Source organism: Daucus carota, chromosome 1, assembly GCF_001625215.2.
Source record: "Daucus carota subsp. sativus chromosome 1, DH1 v3.0, whole genome shotgun sequence".
Taxonomy (NCBI): Eukaryota; Viridiplantae; Streptophyta; class Magnoliopsida; order Apiales; family Apiaceae; genus Daucus; species Daucus carota.
This window is the reverse complement of record NC_030381.2, coordinates 39,307,633-39,332,246: the sequence shown is the minus strand read 5'-3', so window position 1 is coordinate 39,332,246 and position 24,614 is coordinate 39,307,633. Positions and strand designations below refer to the sequence as shown.

Here is a 24,614-nt window from a genome sequence, read left to right as displayed (position 1 = left end):
TATTTTATAGATATATTCAACATAATAATGATCATTAGTGTTCTACACCCGATATTGAACCCCAATTACCAATGTGTTGAATGCGCGATTTATTTATGCGTTATTTTTTAAAGTTGTGATGTTTTTTCAAGAATTTTCAAAATACTTTCTATAACTAAAGATTAACACATGGGAGAATAAAAAAGAGTTTGTAAGTTTGTAACTTAAAATTTTTTTTATTTGATTTTAAAGTTAGTTCAAAATTTATAGATGTCTATAATGTAAAGCGAGTTTGAAATTTATTGATAAAAAAGATAAGATACTTGAAGAATAAATTAAATTTGAAATATTGTACCAACCAGTTTAGATCAAAATTCACTATTAGTTCTAAGTCACAACAATAATTTCATTCTATTTTATTACGATCATTCAACCAATCAACCTATTCTTAGACATAGTCAAAATAGTATTAAATGTTATAATATACTCCTTCCGTCTCATTTTAGTTGTTATATTTTTATTTTTATTGGTCAAATTGACTAAATTTTGATCAAAAATTATTAATCACTCTTTCATTATTTTAAAAAACTGAAAACTACATCTTAAAGTAGATTAAAAGTTATTTCTGATGATATATTTTTTTTAATTATATCAATTAATAAAATATTAGTAAATTTCAGTCAAACTTTAGTACCGGCACAAAACCAGATGTCACAGCTAAAACGGGACGGAGGGAATATTACCAAGGTGTGCAACCGCTCTAGACACCTGGTATAAAAATTAGAAGAACTCACGGATTGTTCCAAATGGTGGACAACAACGTTTAAGACTAATTTCTTGAAGTCATGAATACTGGCCTTATCACCGGATTAACAAAAAAAGAAATGAAAAAAAGACATACTGTATCTGTCTGAGAAAATAAGCATGCTAGTATTTGGCAAAGACAGCACACCAGAGCAGTGCAGCATAAATTTTTGGCGCTGTAATTTTTTATCGCCACTTCAGGTTCAGGAGGCATATGGTAGTAGTATGTTACTACTATCTTGACTTTCAAATTCTAGTAGCACTTAATATTTCCTTAAAGTAGTATGTCTGAAATTTGAGCTATGTCTGCAACTAATTTTTGTCTGAGTATTTCAATCAAACTGTTTTTTTTTGAAAGCATTTAATGTAACATCATACAAGGAATTTTTTGCATAATATATACACAAGTATACTCTTTAATCCTCCTCAGTAGAGCTACATGTGTGCGAGTATCCAACTTTATCCTCTTAACCATTACAGCAACAGAAAAGCTATCCAACTCTCTGGACAATCTTCTCGACGTGTTAGGATGAGGACTTCAGTGGATGACGTACAGTCTTTAATAGAAATCTAGCCAACACAGAGGCCTTAACTCTGGTGATCAAGATTTTTCTCATTCTTTGGCTGCTTCACAACAACCGTTGGACACTTGACATTCTTCGAACAATAGTCACTCACACTTCCAAGAAGAGTCCTGAATGTATTAATATTACTCGTATTAATATGAATCCAATGATCAAAATTAACACACAAATTAAAATAACACTGATTGTGCTTATGCATACCTCTTGAGGAACCCATAGTCATGGCTTCCAATGACCAACATATCCACTTGAAGTTTTTTCACCGCAGCACATATCACTTCCTTGGCATCACCACTTCCTACTTTCTTCTCCACCTTGATCTGTAAATTCACAAATGTTCGCACACTTAGCTAGGCCTTGAACAACCATACTTGTAACAAAAATCAGGACTAAATTTGTTTTTTTTACGAAACATGAGTACAAATCCATTCATCTATTTTTGCTAGTTCAGCTAGCAACATACAATAATATGCTTACATTGCTGTTGAAGTTATTGCAGACAGTTTCAGCTCTTCTCATGACTGAAGTAGCCAAGTCCTTGCCATATTTTTCCAAGGCTTCAACAACATCTCCGGAAAAAAAGAACCCTGTGACAATTATCCGCTTAACAATAAATTAACGTCGAAATTCTAGAACACGATATAATTCTATTTAGCTCTCCTCCTAACAACCTGAGGTTTCAGAAAAATCCGTCATTTAACATGGTATCAGAGCTCAGACTTCACGGAAATAACAAAAACAGAATGACATATATGATATAAGATCAAAGTACCTGCGGCATCAATGGAAGAGTAAACAGGGGGAGGAGGCTTGACGTAAAGGAGGAAGAGGATGGTTTTGTTGTTTTGAGGGAAAAGATTGGTGAGGCACCATGAGAGAGCATGCATGCTCTCTTCACTTTCGTCTACTGCAACTAATATCCTTTTCTCGTTCATCATTTTTCCTATTTCCATCACTACTTTAGAGGATTAGGATTCTGAGGCTTAGCTTTCAGAAATTGTAGATAATATGAATTTACTCTTTGTGATGGGCTCTTTTTATAAGGAAAGATATGAGCTAGCTGTCTCTGGTATTCTGTTTTTCTATACTACCAGCGCTTTGGCAGCGCTTTGGCAGCTTGTTTCTTCATACTAAATTCAGATAAACTTTGATTTTTTACTTTTACCTGTTCTCGTGCGATCATTAGAAAAAGGGTTCAGTTGAATCGTATTACTATTTCAACCTCTATAATTACAAAGTTTAAACTGTGTTGTAAAAAACGGGATTCAGATTTAATCGGTGAAATTACGAAACAATGATTAATCGAGATTAATTGAATTGATTGGTGATTAATCGGAGATTTAATCAGTTCGGCGAGCTACGGAACATGAATTAATCGATGATTAATCGTGATTAATCAGCGAATTTTAGAACAGAGAATTTAAATATAAATTACTCATTAATATGAGAATATTGGATAGATTTAATATCATGTTAAGTAATCAAATATCGTAACATCCCGACTTTTGAGAGGATGAGTTAAAAAGGATTTCATTCTAATTTGGAATAAGGCTGCTCTGTTCATACCCTGTTTAGAGACCTTAGTATTAGTTATAATCAAATACGAATTTGTAGACCATGTGATTTACTTAAATAACAATTAAGTTGTTTTGTACAGTGCATGGCGACTATGATAATATGTTATTATTAAACTAGTCAAAAAATTCAGTTGGCTGACGCTCGTTTGCACCACCTCAATTATTTTTCAGGTAATAGTATCAACAATATATTACTCTTCAATCCCCATCACATTATTACTTAATCTTTTTTATGTAATAATGTCTAACTTTATATTTTTTAATATAAATTATAACTTTACATTTAAAATTGTTGAAAGTTAACATTCTAATAATTAAAGTTTGAACTCGATCGTCAACAAGCAAAACTCAAATTCGATTTATTTGTCTACATTCGTCAGAGTTCAGACAGTAATTTCGTTATTGTACACAAACTTGAATTATTATTTAGAACTTGGAGTAAGATATTTTGAGAGGAAACGAATAAAATTGAATTGATAGGTATGACCCATAAAGCTACTTGCAATTAATTGAGAACTGGCGGTACGCTATAATTCATTCCCAAATTACAATTCTAGACTGCATGGCCCCTTTAAATTACTTGAAATATCTATCATTTCGTTTCGAGAAATATCCTAGCTGGGTACTTTGACAGTTTGACAGTTGAGTTATTCGCAGATCTTTTATTTTTGTTGGATAAGTCTCGCAAAATTTGCTACTCCGTGTCTTTATGACGTTTAGCTCACCTTTGATTGCGTTGCATAAAGATCAACGCTTAGATATTTTTCGGTGTAGATAATTTGCTATTCAGCATAGTGTGGAAATAAAATTATTTTTTTAATTAAAGGATTTTTTTTTTTTTTGACAATGGAAGCTTATATGCCTTACAAATCATTATTTGTTCTAATACTATTCAGATGAGTCAGAGTCGAACCCGGGTCTCCGAGGACAACAGAGGATAAACCCACCACTTGGGTTATAAGATCGAATTAACTTGCAAAAAGCGGAGCTTACATGATTATTAAAATAAAATTTAGAAATATATTCAACTAAAATTTTATTACACTAATAAACATTTTATATATTTTATAGTGGCAATCTTCACAACATATACATCTTCGGTTTATCTGATCGGAAGATGCCTTCCCTCTAAGTTTTGATATTGTCCTAAATTACTAAATTACACAAATCTTGATATCATCCACAAAAGTGAGGGCTAACTATAGAGTTAAAGTCCATCATACAAAAATATATAATACACCAATTTAGATATAGATTTGATATCATGATTTTGGTTATATAATTAATAACGTCAATAATCATACCGGAATAATCAACAAAAAGATTACAAATTAATATAAATATAATAATATTTTTTACTTAATCAAATGAAATGCACACTTGTCTATTCTTCAAACTTACAAAAATATTAAATCTCACTGTCTACTGTCAGTGTATATTTATATCTATTTGGGTTTCATATAAGCTTATATTGACTTGTCAACTATGGGCATGCCGGTCAATATGGGCTCATTTTAATTATAAACTTTGAAACTTATTTATGGGCTATCAAAATAATGGTTGGGCCCATAAATCAATATATATGGATATTTTATAACATATTTCAATATACTATTAGATTCGGGTCGGGTTATTAGGGTAGTCAAGGTTTCCTCGAGTCTCTATATTATCCCTTTTCTCACTACAAATTCTTATCACTTCAATTACGGCCAACTAGGTAGCCATCAACGATTGCACAAAAACATATTATAGTGTTGTGTTCATAATATTGCTTGTGTCGGTAATTTTTTTTGAAACGCGCTTGTGTTGTTGATTACTGTCTCGTCCTAACTTGGTGTTCCCGATTCAAATGACATACTCGTTGAATGCTTCCATTCCAATTCTTTTGAAACACACCGCCGGTAAGTCTTTGTCTATTATTTTGGAAATTTCAGCATATACATATACAGATATACATACAAATATACATACAAATGCTCGCGCACGCACTTACAAATCGATGCATACATCAAATCTGATAATTTACTCATATTAAAGGATTATTTCGACTCATTGATTTAATTTGATTGAACCAGAATTAATATTATAGATTTATTTTATCTGAAATCGAATAATTTTGATTTTGGGTTATGAAGCGAACTCTAATTCGATCAAAATTGTTTATATAAATGACTATATTTTGGGAATCAATTTTAGATTAGACCTTGAATATGTCTGGAATTTTAATAAAAAATTGAATTTTTCAGAGATGTTATATATGATTAGATCGGTTGAATCCTCATAATATATGATCGATTTTGGATTTCAATTTAATTTATGATTGTTGTAGACTTTTTATTTTGTATTTATATCAAGATCAATCAAAATCAATTTTCGAAGATTAGTCGAAATTTAATTATTCAAATAAATTTTAATTATATAAGATATGAATTTTTTCTAAAAAGTTGGTCATGTCCACTATATTTAACAACTTCAACTTGATTCGTCAAAGAGTTTTATTACAAAAGTTATAGATCATTTTGTGTATTATTTGCAGGAAACAATGAAGAAAATGCTTCAAAAAACACTGAATCCGTTGGCAGGTAATTTCTCTTATATTTATTAAATTTGTGCTATAATTATGACCAACGTTGTATAAGTTAGAAATCAATCTTCTTAGATCAATTTATTGCATAGTTGTAATGATATGAAATTTAATATTAATATCAAGTTCATGCATGAAAAAGTATAATGGTGGAGATTAGTAAATGCTTCACTTAAACTGTTAGTATGTATAATTATGTATATTTGCTCATATTAAAAGCCCATTCATATGCATATGTTATTAGGTTAACTTTTGTTGAATCTTAATCTAATCAAGAGCATGTTATAATTTATAACTTTCTTTGAAATAATGCCATCAAAGTATTTGCTTAATGAGATGACATCGGTGTCTTTGAAATTCTTTTTTTTTTTTGACAACTATGACTTATAGCCTTACAAGTAAGTATCCGTTCTAATACATTCTCGGGGTGAGCGAGGGTCGAACCCAGGACCTGAGACGACAGAGGATAAGCTCTTCACCACTTGAAATTCTAAATGTCCTTCCTTTAAACTTATTTTACTCTCCAAATATGGATGATTATATCAACAAATATGAGGTCATTGTTTATAAGTATACAAGTTTTATAAATCAATACAATATTATATAATTATCTAAGTACAATCTACTTTTTGTCCACTTTTTTGAAAAAAGTTTTTTACCACTTTATTTTCATATTTTGAAGGAAAAATGTGATGCTTATGTATTGTCTGAGATTTATGAAGGTGGCGATTGTCAAGAAGTCACGTAGTTTATTTCATTTTATTTGTTCAGAATTTAATTTTATTGTTTAATCTATAATTTTAAAATAAATTATATTAAAATATCTATGAACGTATCTTAATTATAACTAAACTCGAAAATTTGCAATTTTATCCTCCTCAATTAATCCCATTATTTTATCCATAACATTTCATGTTTCTTTTCCTCTTTCTACTTGGAATAGCAACAGGGCGTACATACCTAATTCTTGTATTTTCATCCTTACTTGATTACTCTTATATTAAAGAACCAAACTTATCCTTGTCAAACAATTTATTTAAAATTAGCACACTCATTGTTATCTTCGAAAAGCATTTTTCACTCTTTTTATTTTCTCAAAATTTTCAATTGTCTCGGGATGTTTAGTATCCGAACAATTCATATATGAAATCTCAGTCTCACTCTCCAAATCATAATCAAGGCCATCACTATCATCATAGCAGTTTTTATTTTCAAATTCATTATTTTCAGCACGTACGTTTAGGGCTTTGTAGAACATTATTAAAGACATCATCCAGAATAAAATAATATACATATAAATCTATATTTTTATAGGATTTATGTAAATCAGCTCCTAAATAGTGTTGTCATCATATAAAATCCTAATATATTCATCAAATATTTGTCCATCTTTTTTTAAAACAAATATGCAAGTATAATCAAAATTTATTTCTGCGTAAATTTCTTTAAATCATGAAAAATAATAAACCTGTATCAAAATTAAATATCACATGGACCATCACATATGTACTTAGTGTCCAAACAATTTGTAAAATCGCCTTGATGGCGAAGATGGATGCTAATAGATATAGGCTGATGGGCCTACTAGGCGCGCCTAACTAAACAACAGTACGATATTGTCCGCTTTGGTCCTAACCCGCACGGATTTGTTTCTGGGCATCTCCCAAAAGACCTCGTACTATTAGAGTAGTTCTGACTGTTTATATTCTAGATTTCTGCCCCACCCATAATCGATGTGGGACAACTCCTAGCAATCTCCCCCTTCACACATCGGGCTCGACACATATCGATTTCCGCCTCCTGATGTATGATCAGGCTCCCCCTTAAACCCATACTGAAAGTCGGTCTGGCCATCTGGATCCCTCTAGGCCCAAATTGGAAGGCCCACCTGCCTTTATCCTTTAGCCCATCCGGGATCGCCGATCCGCCTCTTCCTAGGTCCATTCTGGAGCCTATATGAGATTGTCATGGACCGTTCCAACCTGACTCTGATATCACTTGTTTAGTATACAACAACGAAAGCAAAACCCAAAAACGAATAAACAAGAAAAAGAAAATAAACGACAATTACACAAGACAAAGATTTACGTGGTTCGGAAAATCTCACTCCCCAAGCCACACTAATTTTATTGATTTCTCACAATTTTGTTGTGTTGGGATTTTACAATTACATGGGAGTGTTTATAAGAGAAGAAACCGGCCTAACCAAATTAAGAGTCTAACTCCGAAATAACTAACTTTAGTTGGAGTCCAATATTTCTAACCAAATCAGAATCCAATTATGAATCTGACTCCACAAATACAACATATTATAAATAAAGCCAACACGTGTGTGAGCACACATATACATAATAAAAAAAAACACACAGATAGTTTAACACATATAGACATCACATATGTACTTATATTTATATAGATAATACAGTTTAATTTAGGATGCAAAGTAAAAAATGCATCTCAAATTGACAATTCTATTAGTATTATGAAGAATTTCTTGTTCATTTGCCCATATACACACGAGCCTATATATTTGGTTCACATTCATTGAGAACTGCTATGCATGTTTGAAATGTTATAAATAATATCAGAACTCTACCTAGCTCGAAGTGCAAAGACACTACCCGAATTTCGTAAGTTTGATTGTGGATTTGGCAAGGATGTCGATCCTATAAAAGAGTATATTTGTAACATCTCATATAGATTAGATAAAAAGTATTTTAGTCCTTTTATTAGCAAAGAAAATAAATAATTTACATTAATTTTTTATGACAAATGAATAATTTACATTAATTAATATACGTTTAGTTGTGTGTTTGAGATGTTATAACCTTATTTAAAATTGTCGGAGTTGTCCAGCATCTCCCTAAATCCAAACGTGGCACTAGCCGCTACATTATGCAGCTTATTGTTACGCTCCACAAGTAACTGATTTTAGTGTAGTGGCAAGAGCTTGATCCTTACAAATGGTAATATTTGTGTTGGACTTCTGATCTTAATAAATTTGAATGATAAATTAATTTTTAGAAAATTGACCTCTTATCAATTTTGCTTTAAATTTTTAAATAATTTTAAAAATTATGTTATTAAATACTATCAGTTCTCCTGATTAAACTAGACATATATATGTTCATCATTCATTCAAATAATTATTCTTAACAATCATTTTAATATTTAAAAAAATTATAATTATTAATATTAATTGATAATAAATAATAACTGACATCATGTATATAGTTATATATAAAAATATTATTAGGACCTAAATGCTCTCGGAACAAGCCTATGTCTCTGAACATAATTAAATATTACAAATAATTTAGAAAATTGAAAGTGTCAAAAGAAACTAAGAAACAAAACCGAAAGCAAGAAACAAAACCTAAACATGAACTAAAATATACAAAGGGACAAATTATAAAATATTACTCCCTTTAATTTCTATACACTTTTTTCTTTAATTATAACAGATAATGTTTGTTCTTTAATTCCTAAGTAAAGAAATTACAAAATATAATCATATTTATTTTTTCATAATGATATTTTAAAATTATCAATTTTAAATAATAAATATGGAAAAATATATGATAATCTTCTAAAAACTTTAAAAAAGTTAATCATTTAATTACAAGTATATTACATAGTATGATTAGGTTTTTTGATATAACTTTTACTATATTTTGTAATATACTTTCACTGTATCCAGTAATTTTAAGATTTATTTTCCTATTATATGTTATTTAATTTTATCAAAATTTTGTCCTTATTCATTTGAAATATATATAATTTTGACAATAAACAGGCTTCATATTTGGGTCCTTAGCAAGAAAACTAAAAAAATCTATCAAAGCCCTGCTTCTGGAAATTGCTTTTACATATATAATTTGTTTGGGCCATGGTGAAATTGAATGTCATTTCCATGAAGTCTGGGCTGGATCAATTTGAAAAATGTGAAAGCCTTTTTGTCCAAGCCTTTTGTCCGGTCCAAAATATAAAGTTCGGATGCAAAAATAATAAATCTCCAGGAAGGATATGAGTATTTGTTTTTAGTTATTTTGTAAAGGTAAATATTGAGATTTTTTTCAAATATGTATAATATCTTTTTAGAATTAAATATTTAGAGAAATACAGATTCTTATTTATGATAACAAATATTTAGTTCCACAAAAAAGTACAAATTTATGTATTTTTATCATATATAAATGATTTATATAATATAATATTTAGCATATTAAAATCCTAAAATATTAAAAACATTAATTTTAACGCCACTGAAAAAAATGTTAGTAAATTATATTTTCTAATAAAAGATTATTAAATATCAAATATATATATAATTATTGTTCATACTCACTTGGCAATAGTACTACCAGTTCTATTTGAATTTCTTTACAAGTTGTTGTGCCCCAAGGACACTTGTCATTTCTCCTGCACCGCTCCCAACAATCAAAGTTACATATTATTACTAGTTTTTTCTCCTGAAAAAATTATTATTGTAAAAATCGAATTAAAAATATAAAATAAGAAAAAATATCATACAAAATGAGCATAAAAGATGCAACAAGAAGATAAGGACCTTCGGAGATAACTATTACACGAGGAGGAGAAGATATAAACGATAATAATAATTATTTATATAGTTCATCCGTCACTGAAAGCCGAATTTTATGAATATCTTAGGTTGCAGTTTGAAAGAGATAGACATGTCTATATTTGAACTTCCTTGAGGAGAACGAGAGTCTAAACGTCAGTATGCATGAAAATTGTGGTGAACCGACTCTGTCTCTGAAGGATGAGGCAATTGGTCTTCCTTTTGAACTAGAAAAACTAAGTTTAGTCAAATTAATGGACTAAGTTTGTTAGTGTTTATTGTATTGCGTAGCATGGAGTTGAACTGCAGTTTCGCCTCAACAAACATGACACAAGACAAGAGGATAGGAACCCGAAAATGATAAGGATGAACAGTGAGGATGATACATGAATAAGAAGATAACTATGAGTATAAGAAATTTCATGATAGAAGTTTGTTTTAACAAATACATGTATTCATTTCATTTCATAAAGGTTGTTTTATTTAATTTTTATTGGTCAAATTTTGATTTCATTTCATTAGTGTTATAATTTTAATTTTTTTAATTATGTAATTGGTATTAATTGTTAGTCAAAATTTGATCAATTTAACTATTAAAATCAAAATAAAACTATTATTTTAACATAGAAGAAGTAACATTTTGTCGATTAATAAATTTAGACATTTAAGTAAGCACTGATATGTGTTCAATCAAGTTGATTTTGAATTGTTTCCTGTAAACACTACAATAAACACCACTTCCACAAAATTCATGGAGATATAAGTTTTGAGAGCAAGGGTACACGGAATAACAATGCGACCGTTTAGGAGTGAATGTTAATTATTTATGTACTCCCTCCGTCCCATCCATTTCTTTACACTTTTCTTTTTGGATGTCCCACCCAATTCTTTATATTTCAAAACTTACCAAAAATAGTTAATGGGTCCCACCACTTCTCTACTTTTCTTTCCTTTTCACACTACTTTTACTCCACTATCCTCTTTTTATACATTAAAAATCAAGGATCCCACCACTTTCCCCACTTTTCTTTCTTTTCCACTACTTTATACATATTTCTTAACCTCCGTGCCCAACCCATTCGATAAGAAATGGGTGGGACGGAGGGAGTAGTTTTTTTTTTTTTTTGAACGTTTATTATAATTGTTTCATATGTTTGTACTTTATTTTACACTATTTACAATAATGTATTTAGGAGGGAGAACTATTGTTATGATTGTGAGGTTAAATTATTAATCGAGAAAGTGTTACATTAATAAAAGTCAGATGGAACTGTGTCCCAAGTACAACCCTGAATCAATTAATATAAATACAGGAAAATAGTCTATCCTCTTGACTTTACTCCAGATGCCAAATGTGTTGGCAGTTGTTATTTAAACATCCTCCTTTCGGAGCTCAAGAAGACTTGAATATGTTACTAATCACCGGTCCTAACACTTTGCTATATAATGAATACAAGGTTTCAATTAAATATAAACAAACATATTCCCCCATCATAATGTAAATTGATTGACATGTTTTAAGAAAAAAATAGATAATGAAGCACCAAATAATAAACTTGTATGATTTTCTATTAAATAGAATCTTTCTAATACATGTTCATGTATTAGAAAATCTGAATAATTATCATAATATAATTTTATGGTTCTCCTCTAAGATAGTACTAGCATACAGTCAAGGTAGGATAGAATATTGAGTACCACACAATTGTTGCGATTTACAACGTGTGTAATTCTGAAGTTTCCCGCGTAAATTTCGAAAAGTTCCCGCGAAAACCAGTAAAAAAGAAACATAGTCGACAGAGAGATTTGTTTCTCAAAATGTATGACTGTACCGATCTCAATCGAGATTTTGTGAACGCCTGGCAAGTGTCACCATCATAGCCCTACACGTACAATTGTTGGATGACTATTTAGGATGAAGTCAAAGGAGATAATAGATGAGACATATATGTTTCAAAACCGACTTGGAACATGAAACTGCAAGTGGATAAACAATGATGTTCTGTAATAGAGGATATATATTAATGTGATATAACATTAGATGTTCATTTTGATATTGTCTAAGGGTAGTTTGGGGATTGTGGAGTAAAAGGTTGGTGTATATAAAGGGCTGTAAGTTGCCGGAAAGAAAATATAAAGCAAACAAAAACAAAAACAAAAAGAGAAAACAGAGAGAGGGAACAAAATTTGAAAAAGAAGACAAGGAGAAGCTGAGAGATGGCAGAGACAAATGGAGTAACAGTCTATGTAGATGATATTGAAACTGAAATTGCTGCTGGGACTCCCTTTTGCAGGATATGCCATGAGATTGAATTTGAGAGCTGCAAGACTCTTGAAGCTCCTTGTTCCTGCTCTGGCACTGTCAAGGTTTGTTGCCGCCAGCTCTCTCTCTCTCTCTCTCTCTCTCTCTCTCTCTCTCTCTCTCTCTCTCTCTCTCTCTCTCACTCACTCTCCCTCTCCCTCTCCCTCTCCCTCTCCCTCCCTCTCCCTCTCGCTCTCTCTCTCTCCCTCCCCCCTCCCTCTCCCTCTCCCTCTCTCTCTCCCCTCCCTCTCTCCCTCTCTCCCCCCCCCCCCTCCAAAGGATTCTGCATTTTGTACAATGGTTCTGCAAAACTGTACTTTTGCTTTTCAAATTTGATTCTCAGAGTTCTCACGGTTTTATAATTCTCAAATATATTAATTTATGTTGAATTCTTTTGAGCTGGTCTTGATGATTTCTTGTTTGCTTACAGTATGCACACAGGGACTGCATACAGAGGTGGTGTGAAGAAAAGGGAGACACCACCTGTGAAATATGCTTGCAGGTTTGAATAATTAAGTCGGTGTTTAGTGTTTTAATTATCTCTGTTTGGATGTTCTGGGTTCTTCTTAGAACTTGGAGTTTTGCTTATTGACAAAGTTACAAATAAAATAGAGTACTCATCCATTATCTGGTTAATTAATTTGTCCTTTCTATTTCTTGTTCAAATTCCAGACACTCTGTTTTTATTTTTGTTAATTAATCATGATTTTTAAACTTTGATGTTCTGTTTTCTAATCATGTCCGATTGGACTCTTGCTGCATAATTTTTTTGCAAACAAACTTTGCTATTGGAATCATTTTACCTATATATTGATTGAAAGCGAAATGAAGATAAGCAATGAATCCAAGCAGCCAGGTGGTATATACAGGAAGAAAGAGACCCTGCTGTCATTGTTCTTATCCAGAAACTATGGTTTTAACATACATGACTTCATATTTTAAGTTTCAAAACCTTTGGTATTAAGAAATTAAGTTGAATTGATAATTGAATTCGTAACGGAGAATCTGGTTTTTTATGTTGGCTTTAACTTTATGGATAATTTTTTCTGCAGAAAAGGTGTACATGATAGTATTTGAATTTTAAATCGAGAATTTTTTTAAATAAAGAAATTGGTTGCCTATTAATTGTATTGTATTGAGAAGGACTTTTGCCATGTTACAGAATTTCGAACCTGGGTATACTGTCCCTGTCGATAAGGTCTTGCTGGATGGATCTGTTACCATAAGGTATTTATTCCTCCATAATCAATATACATGCACAATGTTACATTATTATCAGTTATATGTTTCTATTCTTCCATTAATTATATAACATGAATTGACAATAAGAATAATTCAGATTAAAGATAATTTGGTATTGTTAGTTTTATGTCAAGGCTGCTATAATATCTTCTTTGAGCAAAATCATCATTTGCAGGCTTTAGTCTAAAGAAAGGTGTTGTCTAAGTTGCCGGCATGTTTAAAACTTAAAACGCTAGCCAAGTCAAATAACAACCTCCACTACCATATACAGTTTACTTCATTTCAGGCTTTAAATGTGTAAAATAAAGCGAAAGAAAATCCATTTATTATCATTATTATATTTTGTGTTATTGATCTGACAAGTGTTTTTTGATCAATATAGGGGAAGTTTACTAGTTCCCAGGAGAGGGCAAGGAGGTTTGGACGAGCAGCTGATCACCAGTGAATTCTCATCGAATCGCTGGAATTGCTTCAGAGTGGTTGCTCTGATAGTAAGTTTATATTTTCTCTAATAATTTTTAAAAAGTATCTTAGCCATTGAATTCAAGAACTTCACATTTGATGAATATGGCCTTGTAGCCATTTTAAGTTGCTAAGCATTAACGAAAGGCAATCAACTATTTAATGGACGATGGACACGACACCTGCCTGTAGTTGGATATGCACAATAATATTTTCAACTAAGCTTTTATTGTTAGACTTTAAACCACTAGTGATCTTGATTGTACTACAACCACATTTTTTGAATTTGTGACCCAAGATTTAAGTCCTTGAGCATGGTTTCATGCGGGAGGATAGGATATACGCCAAATTTACCTCTATACTTCGAATATTAACATTAGCTGATGCTCGAGGCCATTGTGTATAATGGATCCTACCCTATTTCATGTATTTTGATTTAAAGTGTTTGGAATTTACTCTGTTATTTTTTTTACAAAAGACAAACACGATCATGTGTAGTACATAAATCCAAACCAAAAACCAGCCAAACCCCAATGTGACTCCATTATTAGCTCACTAACAATAATTCAGGCCATGGCTGAGCCGCATATCATCATAACTATTAGTCGACTGTTGTCAAGTATGATTATAGATATGTACTTTTTTCTATATTATTAATAGTAGTGCTATTCTAACTTGACAATTTGATACACTTTCACTAATCCTATATATTCATCATCTTTGCAGTTCACAATACTTTTCCTCCTGCAACATGTTTTCACGTTGCTCGTCGGCGCAACAGAAAATTTCCCGTTTTCACTCTTTATTGTGAGCACACCAAACTTTGTTTTAGCTATTATGATTGCTTTCGAGTTTAGACTGACTTCAAAATTTTCTGGACTTGATTGCCTCATGATCTTAAATTAAGTCTGTATTCATTTGTTATCACTGCAGCTACTTGTTGCAAAAACCACTGGAATAGTACTTCCCATATATGTAATGATCCTCATAGTAAGATCAATCCGCAAGAGTTTACGGAACAGGCATCAATACGAGGTTAGTTCAGGCATTTCTTTTAAACAAATTACCTCTTTCTGCATCATAATACTCAAGTGAAACTAACTATTGCCAATGTTCAATAACTTTTTAGGCTCCTGAAGAAGTTCAACCATCTTCTGAAAGTGGAGGAGGTGAAGAGGCTGAGGCGGGGGCGGAGGCGGAAGATCACCTTGAACATAGAGTTGAAATACATTCCACGTGAAGGAGGAGGATCTTTACCTTCAAGATCTCGATGAAATCCATCTTCATGCTCAAAAAGATGGATTTCATTTCAAGTCAATCATATTTGTTGATTTCATATATATATTAGATGTAGTCATAGTAGAGCAAGAGCCCTTGTTTTTCCAGGCAAGCATGAGTCCTTTGTGTATAGTACAAACACCCTCTTATTGCGGGGAAAACAATAGCAAGTTTTTTCTATTGTTATTGACAAAGTTATAGAATAAAGTTAATATTTCTAGAAATTACTTCATCGAAGGACAAAAAGAGCATAATCATATGTATATCTTGTCCCTCTACAACTTTCTGGTTGTTTGTATACTCATAGTTGAAAGAGAATACAGATGTTTCAAAACTTGCAAATTTGTAAAGAAGGAAGAAGACTTTCATAACCATGAGTTGTTTTTCCTTGGTGATAAAAGAACAGATTTACCAGTCAAGTTACCTGTTACCATATGTTCCTGGATGAGAAGATCCATCACATCGAATAGAATTTTGTTTCAAATTTTAAACAACGATTGGACAATAAGCATGAAGCACGAGCCTGACAGACGTCCTACCATATTCGTTTAGAGGTTACAATCCTTCACCATTCGGCCAAGAGCGGATACCAGGGCAGTTACCAGTTAAGTACATGGAATTGGTTAGGCTGGCTAATATTTCCGTTAATTGTGCTGCAGTATTACACAGCTGATTGCTTGTCTGGCATTTGACAAAGATTCATATTAGGTGTGAAACACATTTTATCTAGTCCGTACATTGCTTGCCATTTCGACATTATTAACACAGGACAAATTGGTTATTGGTGTGATTAGAAAACCTAGTACTAGAAGATAGAGATTGTTAACTTTCAAAAGAAACAATCTGGTACAAAACAAATGATGCTTTGTGTACAGTAGTTAGCGAGTCACACTCTCCCTTTGTGTCAATTCACTCTGTCGGATTCGTATCGTCTGTCAATTTCTCTCCGTTATTACTCTCCGCTAAGCTTTCATTCACAACTTCCCCAGGAAAAATACAAACTCAAACCAAGCCGAACTGAAAAGCTCAGAGGTTTAGATTGGGGCTACGGACAAACTTTAGCACCAATCGATTATAATTAGCTCCGGGCTTAAATAATTTCTAGGACATTATAAAAAATACAATTTTCTAAAAATTATAATTTATTCTAGCATACCCAATGTTCTGCATGAGTCCGCGTCAATCAAAATTATCAATTAATTACAGAGGACATGCTAAGACTAAATAATATGGAAAGAATATTTTAATCTCCGAATTCAAAAGATCCTGTTCATTGAACTTGCAAATGTACCGTACAAAGTATAATCACGATCAGTTTGAAACTATTTCCGTTAATGCTTCGAAAATTCTAGAAGTTGGTCTCATTCAATATGATTATGGTGCATGTAAAGATTATTTTCCTCTAATAACAATCTCTCATATTTTTCCTAATGTAAAAACTTCTATATGTTTAAGTGTGTAATAATCTCTCAAGATTTAATTGTTTAACATGAAAAACCGAACTACATCATTTGTTATAATATATTTAAATTTATATAATTTTCAAATAAAATTTACATTCACAGATATGTTTACTGATCAAATACAAAACTTAAATAATTTAAATAATTAACATGATCTGAAATGTAAAATTAAATATTTTATTTGATATTTAGATTTGTTGATAATTGTAGTTTACACATTACTAAACACTAAGCTTGGATTTTAATATTTTATATTTTTAATTATATTTGTAATTGTTTGAGAAATACATTTGTGATATAACATTACATGTTACACGCCTATATTTTTTCTAATATATCTACATTTTTTAAAAAATTATAATGTTTTTAAAATATAAATATTTTCATTTCTTTATATGATCATCACATGTAAACATCATTTTCTGTCTTCCTAATGTGACAAATTCGATAGGCTTAAGTTTTTAATAATCTCTCAAGATTTAAATGTTTTAACATGAAAAAATGAGCTAAATCATATGTTGCCATATATAAGCTCTTGTTTCAAATCAGCTTAGACTTTCTAATGAGATTTTTCAAGATTCTTTCCGGATATCATGCATGTAATTACAAGAAAGTGGTTTCAATTTTGCATATTCCACAATTATATTTTTAATGGCAGAACAGAGAAGACAATGTTCAAGAACAATGAAGCTGAAAAATTCCATTGTGCTGAGTCATTTTGGTTTGCTGATTGTTGTGGTAATTTATCTTTGCATATGTATTTTACTTCTTGATCCATAATTACCATTTGACACTGTTAAACTCCAACTTATGTGTTGATATGGAAGTATGAAACTCAAAACTCTATCTTGATGTAGAGTGGAATACTAGGATATAGATTGGGAGTAATATTCGACTATGATGTCCAAAGGAGTATTTGATAATGTTTTGTTTCGAATCAGAGGCCGGTCAAGAGTTATGAACTTGTGATATCAATCTTAGGACATCAAGATGCATGGTATTTTTCAGATATGGTCACTTGCATATATTAAATTTCTGCACACTTGTAGTTTTATGCAAATAAATTTTTGCACCTATAATGCAGATAAAGGGTTGTGATGCTCATTATCGGTGTTCAAGGTTTTGGCCTGTTCAAGTTTCTCTTCGATTTATAAATCACCCCAACTTTGGGAAGCCCTGACAAGTGACAACAAATCAAATGTGTTGGTTAATCTAAAATAAACCAAAGGTGTACATGTTGTTTAATCGTGGTTCAACACTCAGTTTCATCTGACATAAGCTTGATGCAGCCTTTCAGTCTCTCACCTATTCTGGTACATACTACGGTTGTGCTCGGAATGTGTGTTAATTTTTGATAACTCGTGTGTGTGTGCGCTTTCATTTATACATTTTGTTAGAGTTTTGTGATCGGTTTATTTAGAGATTGGACAGTTAATGCTGCAAACAGCAGATAAGTCAGGTCAAAAGAGTTATGAACTTGTGGTATCAATCTTAGGACATCAAGATGCATGGTACTTTTCAGATATGGTCACTAGCATATATTTAATTTCTGCACACTTGTAGTTTTATGCAAATAAATTTCTGCATCCTATAATGTAAGTTAGTGATTGCTCAATAAGTTTCTCCATCCTATAATGTAAGTCAGTGATTGCTCAAAGTATGAATCTTCATCTGCGCACAAACTTTGTAGTATGATCTAATACTATGAATTTGGTAAACAGGTATTGATAGTGCTGGTGCTTCCGACTGTGGCATTGCTACTACATATCATTAAAGTCAGGACAACTGAAGATATAGAGAGAATTTCTCAGACTTTGAACCAAGAAATGATATTGGAGATTGAAAGCAAAGCTAAATTACTAGCTCCATTGAGTTCATCTGCTACAAATCTTGCAAGAATTTTAAGCGCATCAGTGAATGAAACCAGGCTTTCATTTTCTATAATTGAATCAAAGGTACACACTTACTAATGACTGCAGTAAAAGAGTCAAGGTTACAACAGACAACAGTAGAATTAGAACACTGATGCTATTAATCATGTTAAACTACTTTGAATTTGCATTACAGTCATATATTTTTTAAATTGTGCTTCTATAATTTTGTAAGATTAGAATGGTGAAAAAATGTCAAAAAAAATTTCAGGGGGGACACGTGTCCCCCTGTGCCTCTTACTAGATCCGCCCTTGGATATCTTACAACTAAACTTAAGCAAATGGCAGCATAGCTTAATTGATAATTTTTGGATAATCTTTGTGAGTTCATCCTGAATGCAGGTGGCTCCTCTGCTGTTTCAAGCATTTTCAACTATTCCATACCTTTCACAAGTTTCATTTACCGGAACAGATGGTTTGTTCTTCTCATACTACAGCAAAGAAGATCAGCAACAGCCTGTTGCTGTATATTTTAACTCCTCATCGCCTATTAACCAAAAAAACTCAACAATGTACACCTGGTACACTCAGCCAGTTAGTCGCAACACTGGAAAGCCATACGGAGAAGCTGTGATTACTCCTCCAAGTATTACTAATGCAACTAAAAACAAATTTGCTTCACTAGGAACATCATGGAATGATTCCCAAGATCTCCATTTCCTTAACACAGCTGCTATGGATGGAAGAGGAACTATATCTCTAGGTTTCCGTGTGAAACCATTGCTCAGTTTCTTCTGCAGTTTCGATGGTGAGGGTGGCAGTTTATACTTGGCTACAAAAGATGGAGTAGGAGTACTAGAAGGGACGATTCCAAACACTCGTGTAGTCATAAAGAGCAATTCAGTTTCAGTTCAGCTGATAGATTCATTTGGTGTGCAAGTAGGTCAAGTTGGTAATGTTACTTGTCAACAGAATGATGGCACTACAGAGGAATCAAATTTCAACATTTGGAAAATCAAGTATTCGTTATACTGCTCAGACCTAAAAATTCTTGGGGTGGAATTGGTTTGTCTCCCCTTCCTCTCTTTCTGATTAATTTTTTCTCATATATGTGAGATGTGCACTGATAATGTTAAAACTTGCATGGTACAGCACAGTTATAAAATTTTCAAGCACCTGGTTGTCATATGAAGATAGATAATAGGTGATATTGGAGTGAAAGAATGAGGAACCTAGAATGGGGCCAGTTGTGGGAAGCTTATGCCTAATTGCCTAAATTTCTTTGCCAAGTATTTCATCAAAAGTAAATGTGGTATATGAGCCGATTCCTTCCAGCTCCTTCACCTTTTTACTTTGGATGATAAGTGCATCTTCTTATTCATTATTTCACAAGGGAGTGCAAGGGATTAATGAGTAAAGATAAAAATTAATGACATCTAGTAAAACTCTGTACTTTATACAGATCTAGTAAAAAACTAGCTAGGCATCAAACAGAATTGATCTTTAATTCCGATTGGGTGATCGGATGACAAAGGCCTGCAATACTCTCTCTAACATTCCTAAAATGCAGTTACGTGCGAGTACCTCTTATGGAAGAATTGTGCAGCAAAATAAATAAAGTAAGGGACAGTCAGAGCCTCCTGCAAAATCTGTGAATTACAGTACTAATAGAAGAAATTTGAGTACAGGTAAAAGATGCTATATAGATTGTGGAATACATGATGGAGGGTCTGTTGTCTGTTTATTAAGATGAATTCTGTTGGCTGGTCCTAGGTTAGTTTAGGCGAAATTCGTGAGATATAAACTGGCATCTTTCTTCTGTTTGGACTTAGGCTAGTATGTTTAATGAATTGTGATCGCCAGGCTAGAATTTGTTACGTTTGTGAGGAACTGGCAATAAAAAAAATCATGCTCATTTTGGTTATAATGTCACCAAGTTTAATTTGTGTGCTACTAAATACATTAAAGTTCAGTTCAACATGTTAATAACCAGAGTGTTTGCTATCAGTGAAAAATAGCACAATATGATAATAGGAAATTTTATAAGTATGCATAATATTGTTCATTTTCCAGGTTTATGTATTGACTATACCACATAAGAGACCCCGGAGCTTTGTGCATGGCTTCAACAATGTGCTTGTTTCCGTCCTGTTTATAGTAGCTGCTATTTTTGTTACTACAGTTTATCTTCTGCTTCTTGTTGTCTGCGGGGAAAGGACAAAGATGGGGTTACGTGCTGCTCTAATACAGCAAATGGAAGCCAGCCATCAAGCTGAAAGGAAGAGTTTGAATAAGAGTCGTGCCTTGGCCCGTGCAAGCCATGACGTGCGTGCTTCACTAGCAGGCCTGACTGGCTTGATAGAGTTATGTCACGAGCTGGTAGATCCTAGATCCGAATTGGAGGGAAATTTAGTACAAATGGAAGCTTGTACAAAGGACCTTTTAGGTAAGGAGTAAGCTCATATATTAGTTAGTGACATAGAAACACTACATTTATATTAACAAAGTGTGTAAATTTCACAATGTACAGGTATTTTGAATACAATTCTTGATACAAGTAAGATTGAATCCGGGAAAATACAACTGGAAGAAGAAGAGTTTGATGTGGCACAATTACTCGAAGATGTGGCTGATTTGTTTTATTCAGTAGCCATGAAGAAGGGTGTAGATGTGGTGCTGGATCTCTATGATGGCTCGGTTAGAAAGCTTTCCCGTGTTAGAGGAGATCGAGGGAAGCTTAAACAGATACTCTGTAACTTGGTTAGCAATGCTGTCAAATTTACCTCAGAGGGACATGTTTCAATAAGAGCTTTTGCCAGGAAACCAACTTTTGATGATTCAATACTTGCCAACACTCGGAATAATCTAGTGACATGGTTACCTTTCTTGTTCTCCAAAGAAGCTGAAGCATATAATGACTATGAAGCTAAAAAGGCTTTCCAACAAAATGAAAATTGCATGGAGTTTATATTTGAGGTAGATGACACAGGCAAGGGAATTCCCAAAGAGAAGGCGAAATCAGTATTTGAGGACTATGTTCAGGTTAAGGAGACAGCTGATGGACAAGAAGGCACTGGCTTGGGGCTTAATATTGTTCAGTCTCTTGTACGTCTAATGGGAGGAGAGATCGTGATTAAAGATAGAGAAGTTGGCAGGAAAGGAACTTGCTTTAAGTTCAATACTTACCTCTCTCTATGCGAGACTAACTGCATAACTGGAAATACAAGAGAGTATGACCCTGAATCACTTGGTAGCTACGTTTCTGGTGGATCTGATCAGTCTTCAGGAAGAAACCTTGCAAGGAGTGGTCAAAAGATAGAAGGAACATTAGTTGTTCTTTTCATCCAGAGTGAAGAAAGGCGCAAGGTTTCTAAGAAATCTATGGAGCGACTAGGGATTAAAGTTTTGGCTGTAAAGAACTATGAACAGTTTTCTAATACTCTGAAAATTATCAAAAGAAGGCTGCTACATTCTCAGAGTAGTTCTTCTGAAAGACCTGACCTAAGCTCCAGGAGTGATTGCCTAAAAAACCCGACACCAAACAGTTCTACCACTCAGAATATTAATACCAGTACATCAATATTCGTTATAATTGTTATAGATACTGATGGAGGACCATTTCGTGAACTCAGCAAGGCCGTGGCTGAATTCAGAAAAGGCCATTGCAGTAGTTGCAGCAGGATCGTTTGGCTAGATAAACCAGGAGCACGAAATATTCAAGTTCAAGGCCTTGACAAGGATAAACTCCCTCCAAATGATCTCATCTTGTTCAAGCCATTACATGGATCACGTTTATATCAGATTTTGCTGGACTTTCAGGCACTGACGCGCAACTACCAACCATCAGCAGAAAATAAAATTAATTCATCAACTCAAAAATTCCCCTCAGGACCCAATGCTACTAGTGGTAAAACAGTGCTAACCTCAACACATGACTCTTCTGCTAAAAGCATTCCAAAACTTCATGGGGATATCAAAGAACAGGGTGGGCCAGTAAATGAGAAACCTTTGGGTGGGAAGAAGATCTTGGTGGCGGAAGATGATATGGTGTTACGTAAAATAGCATGTTCTGTTATTACTAAACTTGGAGCCAGTGTCGAAATATGTGAAAATGGAAAAGAGGTTCTGGAAATTGTCTGTAAAAGTTTGAATGATCAAAGGAAACAAGAAGCTTCTGATGTTCCACCTTACGATTACATTTTTATGGATTGCCAGGTAAACATATTGTCCCATTAGTATTTCTAATCGCGTTGTTAATAGAATACCCTGTTAAGGAATGTCAAGGCAATTAAAATATACTCTGCTATAGCATCAATCTAGACATCGTAAAAAAAGGTGTAAGAAATGATTGTGTAGAGTATGCATTCCTGTCTTCACTCTTCAGTCTCTTGCCATCTTAGTGCATGAATTAATAAAATTTTATGCTGTAGATGCCAATTATGAATGGCTTTGAAGCAACTAGACGTATCCGAGAAGAAGAGGAACATCATGGCATTCACAAGCCAATAATAGCTTTAAGCGCTCATACAAGCGATTCAGAAATAAGAATGATGATTCAAGCTGGAATGGATCATCACATACCAAAACCAGTGAACCCAACAAAGCTGCTACAAGTTATTATGGATATTCATGGAAGATGAAACCTACATCTACAAGTCTTTTACAGTTCTACAGATGGCAAGTAAATGAACAGTTGGGCTCAGCATGAGTCGAGCCTAGTAATGGTTGGCTCTGGCAATATGCCCCGATCAAATAAAGAATGAATCTGAACTGTGATCCCCATGTATAACTTAAATTTACTTGCCAATGTAGGTAATTTGTCCTTGGTGTTGACGTTTTACTTCCACTGTTTAAAGTAACTACATTTCCCACAAGGTAATTACATTATACATTTCTCTACATAAGAAGCAATATTACTTGATTTCACAATGTCAGATGTCAGCAGTTTACCATCACAATTGAGTGCCAAGAGTTCATCAAGTATTATTTAAGAGATGTATAATTCTCATAGTGATTTAGTTTGTGATCGATAGACCGTTAGATAGTGTAAAAGTATTCTTGACAATATTATTACTAAGGTTGCGTGCATTATGAACTCGGGGATGTTCAATTTGAACTTTGGATAGGTCTTAACTAAAAAGGATTACATTATTAGTTTCAAAAATATGAAGTTCAGCATTGAGCATTTGCTTCTGTGCAAACTTATCTTTGCACTTCCAGATATTGTTCACTCGTGTCGATAGAGCTTCATCCCAGTACCCTGAAAAATATAACACAAACAATGGAAATTAATGTAATCGTCAAAAGTCATAATAGGCAAGTCCATTTTCAACTGGTCTAAGAACTGGCGTTCTTTCCAACCATGGTCCAAGTCGTAGATTACAAAACCATGTATCTACTTTTTCAGATGAACCGAAAGGATGAAACAACCTGAAAGGGACCAAAGAGAGAAATTAAACAAAAAACTACGAATTGGAACCATATTCATGACTAGAAACTTCAGTAACTAGACTTGGCAATTACAGTATTTCTTATATGATTCACTTGGTATGCTTCCTAGTAATAATGCTGGCTCACTTTAAGTTGCTGCTGGTTTTTAGTTCGAATCAATGGTTTCTTTGGCTTGCTAGTATCAAATGCTGTTAATTGGCATGTCATTTTGTGCAAAATTTTGTACTCAATTTTTTGCATGTAGCACTACACGTGTTTGAGACTTTGAGTTGTCTTCTGTCCTGTGGCCTTGTTTGGAGGTTGTTTTTACAAGATTCTGCAATTGGATTGGGTTGGTAATGACCACTGCGGATGTGTGGCAAAATTCTTAAGCAGATTTAGTTTATTTTCTGGGTTTCGAATTCTGGGTGGTTTGCATCGGATTATGTACAT

General features: G+C 33.0%; 3 protein-coding genes across 4 annotated transcripts; 2 read left to right on the top strand and 1 right to left on the bottom strand.

The window, feature by feature from the left end:
* Positions 1-1,113: 1,113 nt before the first annotated feature.
* Positions 1,114-2,516, bottom strand: LOC108204632 (universal stress protein PHOS32). The gene is made up of 4 exons (XM_017374170.2): positions 2,140-2,516; positions 1,845-1,954; positions 1,569-1,687; positions 1,114-1,477 (listed from the first exon to the last, which is right to left on the bottom strand). The coding sequence occupies exons 1-4, from the start codon at positions 2,318-2,320 to the stop codon at positions 1,372-1,374; spliced, it is 516 nt and encodes a 171-aa protein (XP_017229659.1). The 5' UTR covers positions 2,321-2,516; the 3' UTR covers positions 1,114-1,371.
* Positions 2,517-4,597: 2,081 nt separating this feature from the next.
* Positions 4,598-15,768, top strand: LOC108212439 (uncharacterized). 2 transcript variants are annotated; one of them, XM_064083523.1, is made up of 9 exons: positions 4,598-4,845; positions 5,481-5,526; positions 12,408-12,480; positions 12,846-12,917; positions 13,578-13,642; positions 14,040-14,148; positions 14,846-14,926; positions 15,053-15,154; positions 15,249-15,768. In XM_064083523.1, exons 1-9 carry the CDS (start codon positions 4,794-4,796, stop codon positions 15,357-15,359), a joined length of 711 nt encoding a protein of 236 aa, XP_063939593.1. In that variant the 5' UTR covers positions 4,598-4,793; the 3' UTR covers positions 15,360-15,768. The 2 variants fall into 2 exon arrangements, with proteins under 2 accessions (XP_063939593.1, XP_017239657.1); XM_017384168.2 differs by lacking the exons at positions 4,598-4,845; positions 5,481-5,526 and having other exon boundaries at positions 12,189-12,480.
* A 1,776-nt stretch (positions 15,769-17,544) lies between these two features.
* Positions 17,545-23,557, top strand: LOC108222482 (histidine kinase CKI1-like). Its single transcript, XM_017396405.2, has 7 exons — positions 17,545-17,598; positions 17,945-17,995; positions 18,582-18,815; positions 19,134-19,796; positions 20,805-21,177; positions 21,262-22,946; positions 23,162-23,557. Exons 1-7 carry the CDS (start codon positions 17,545-17,547, stop codon positions 23,369-23,371), a joined length of 3,270 nt encoding a protein of 1,089 aa, XP_017251894.1. The 3' UTR covers positions 23,372-23,557.
* The last annotated feature ends 1,057 nt before the right edge of the window (positions 23,558-24,614 follow it).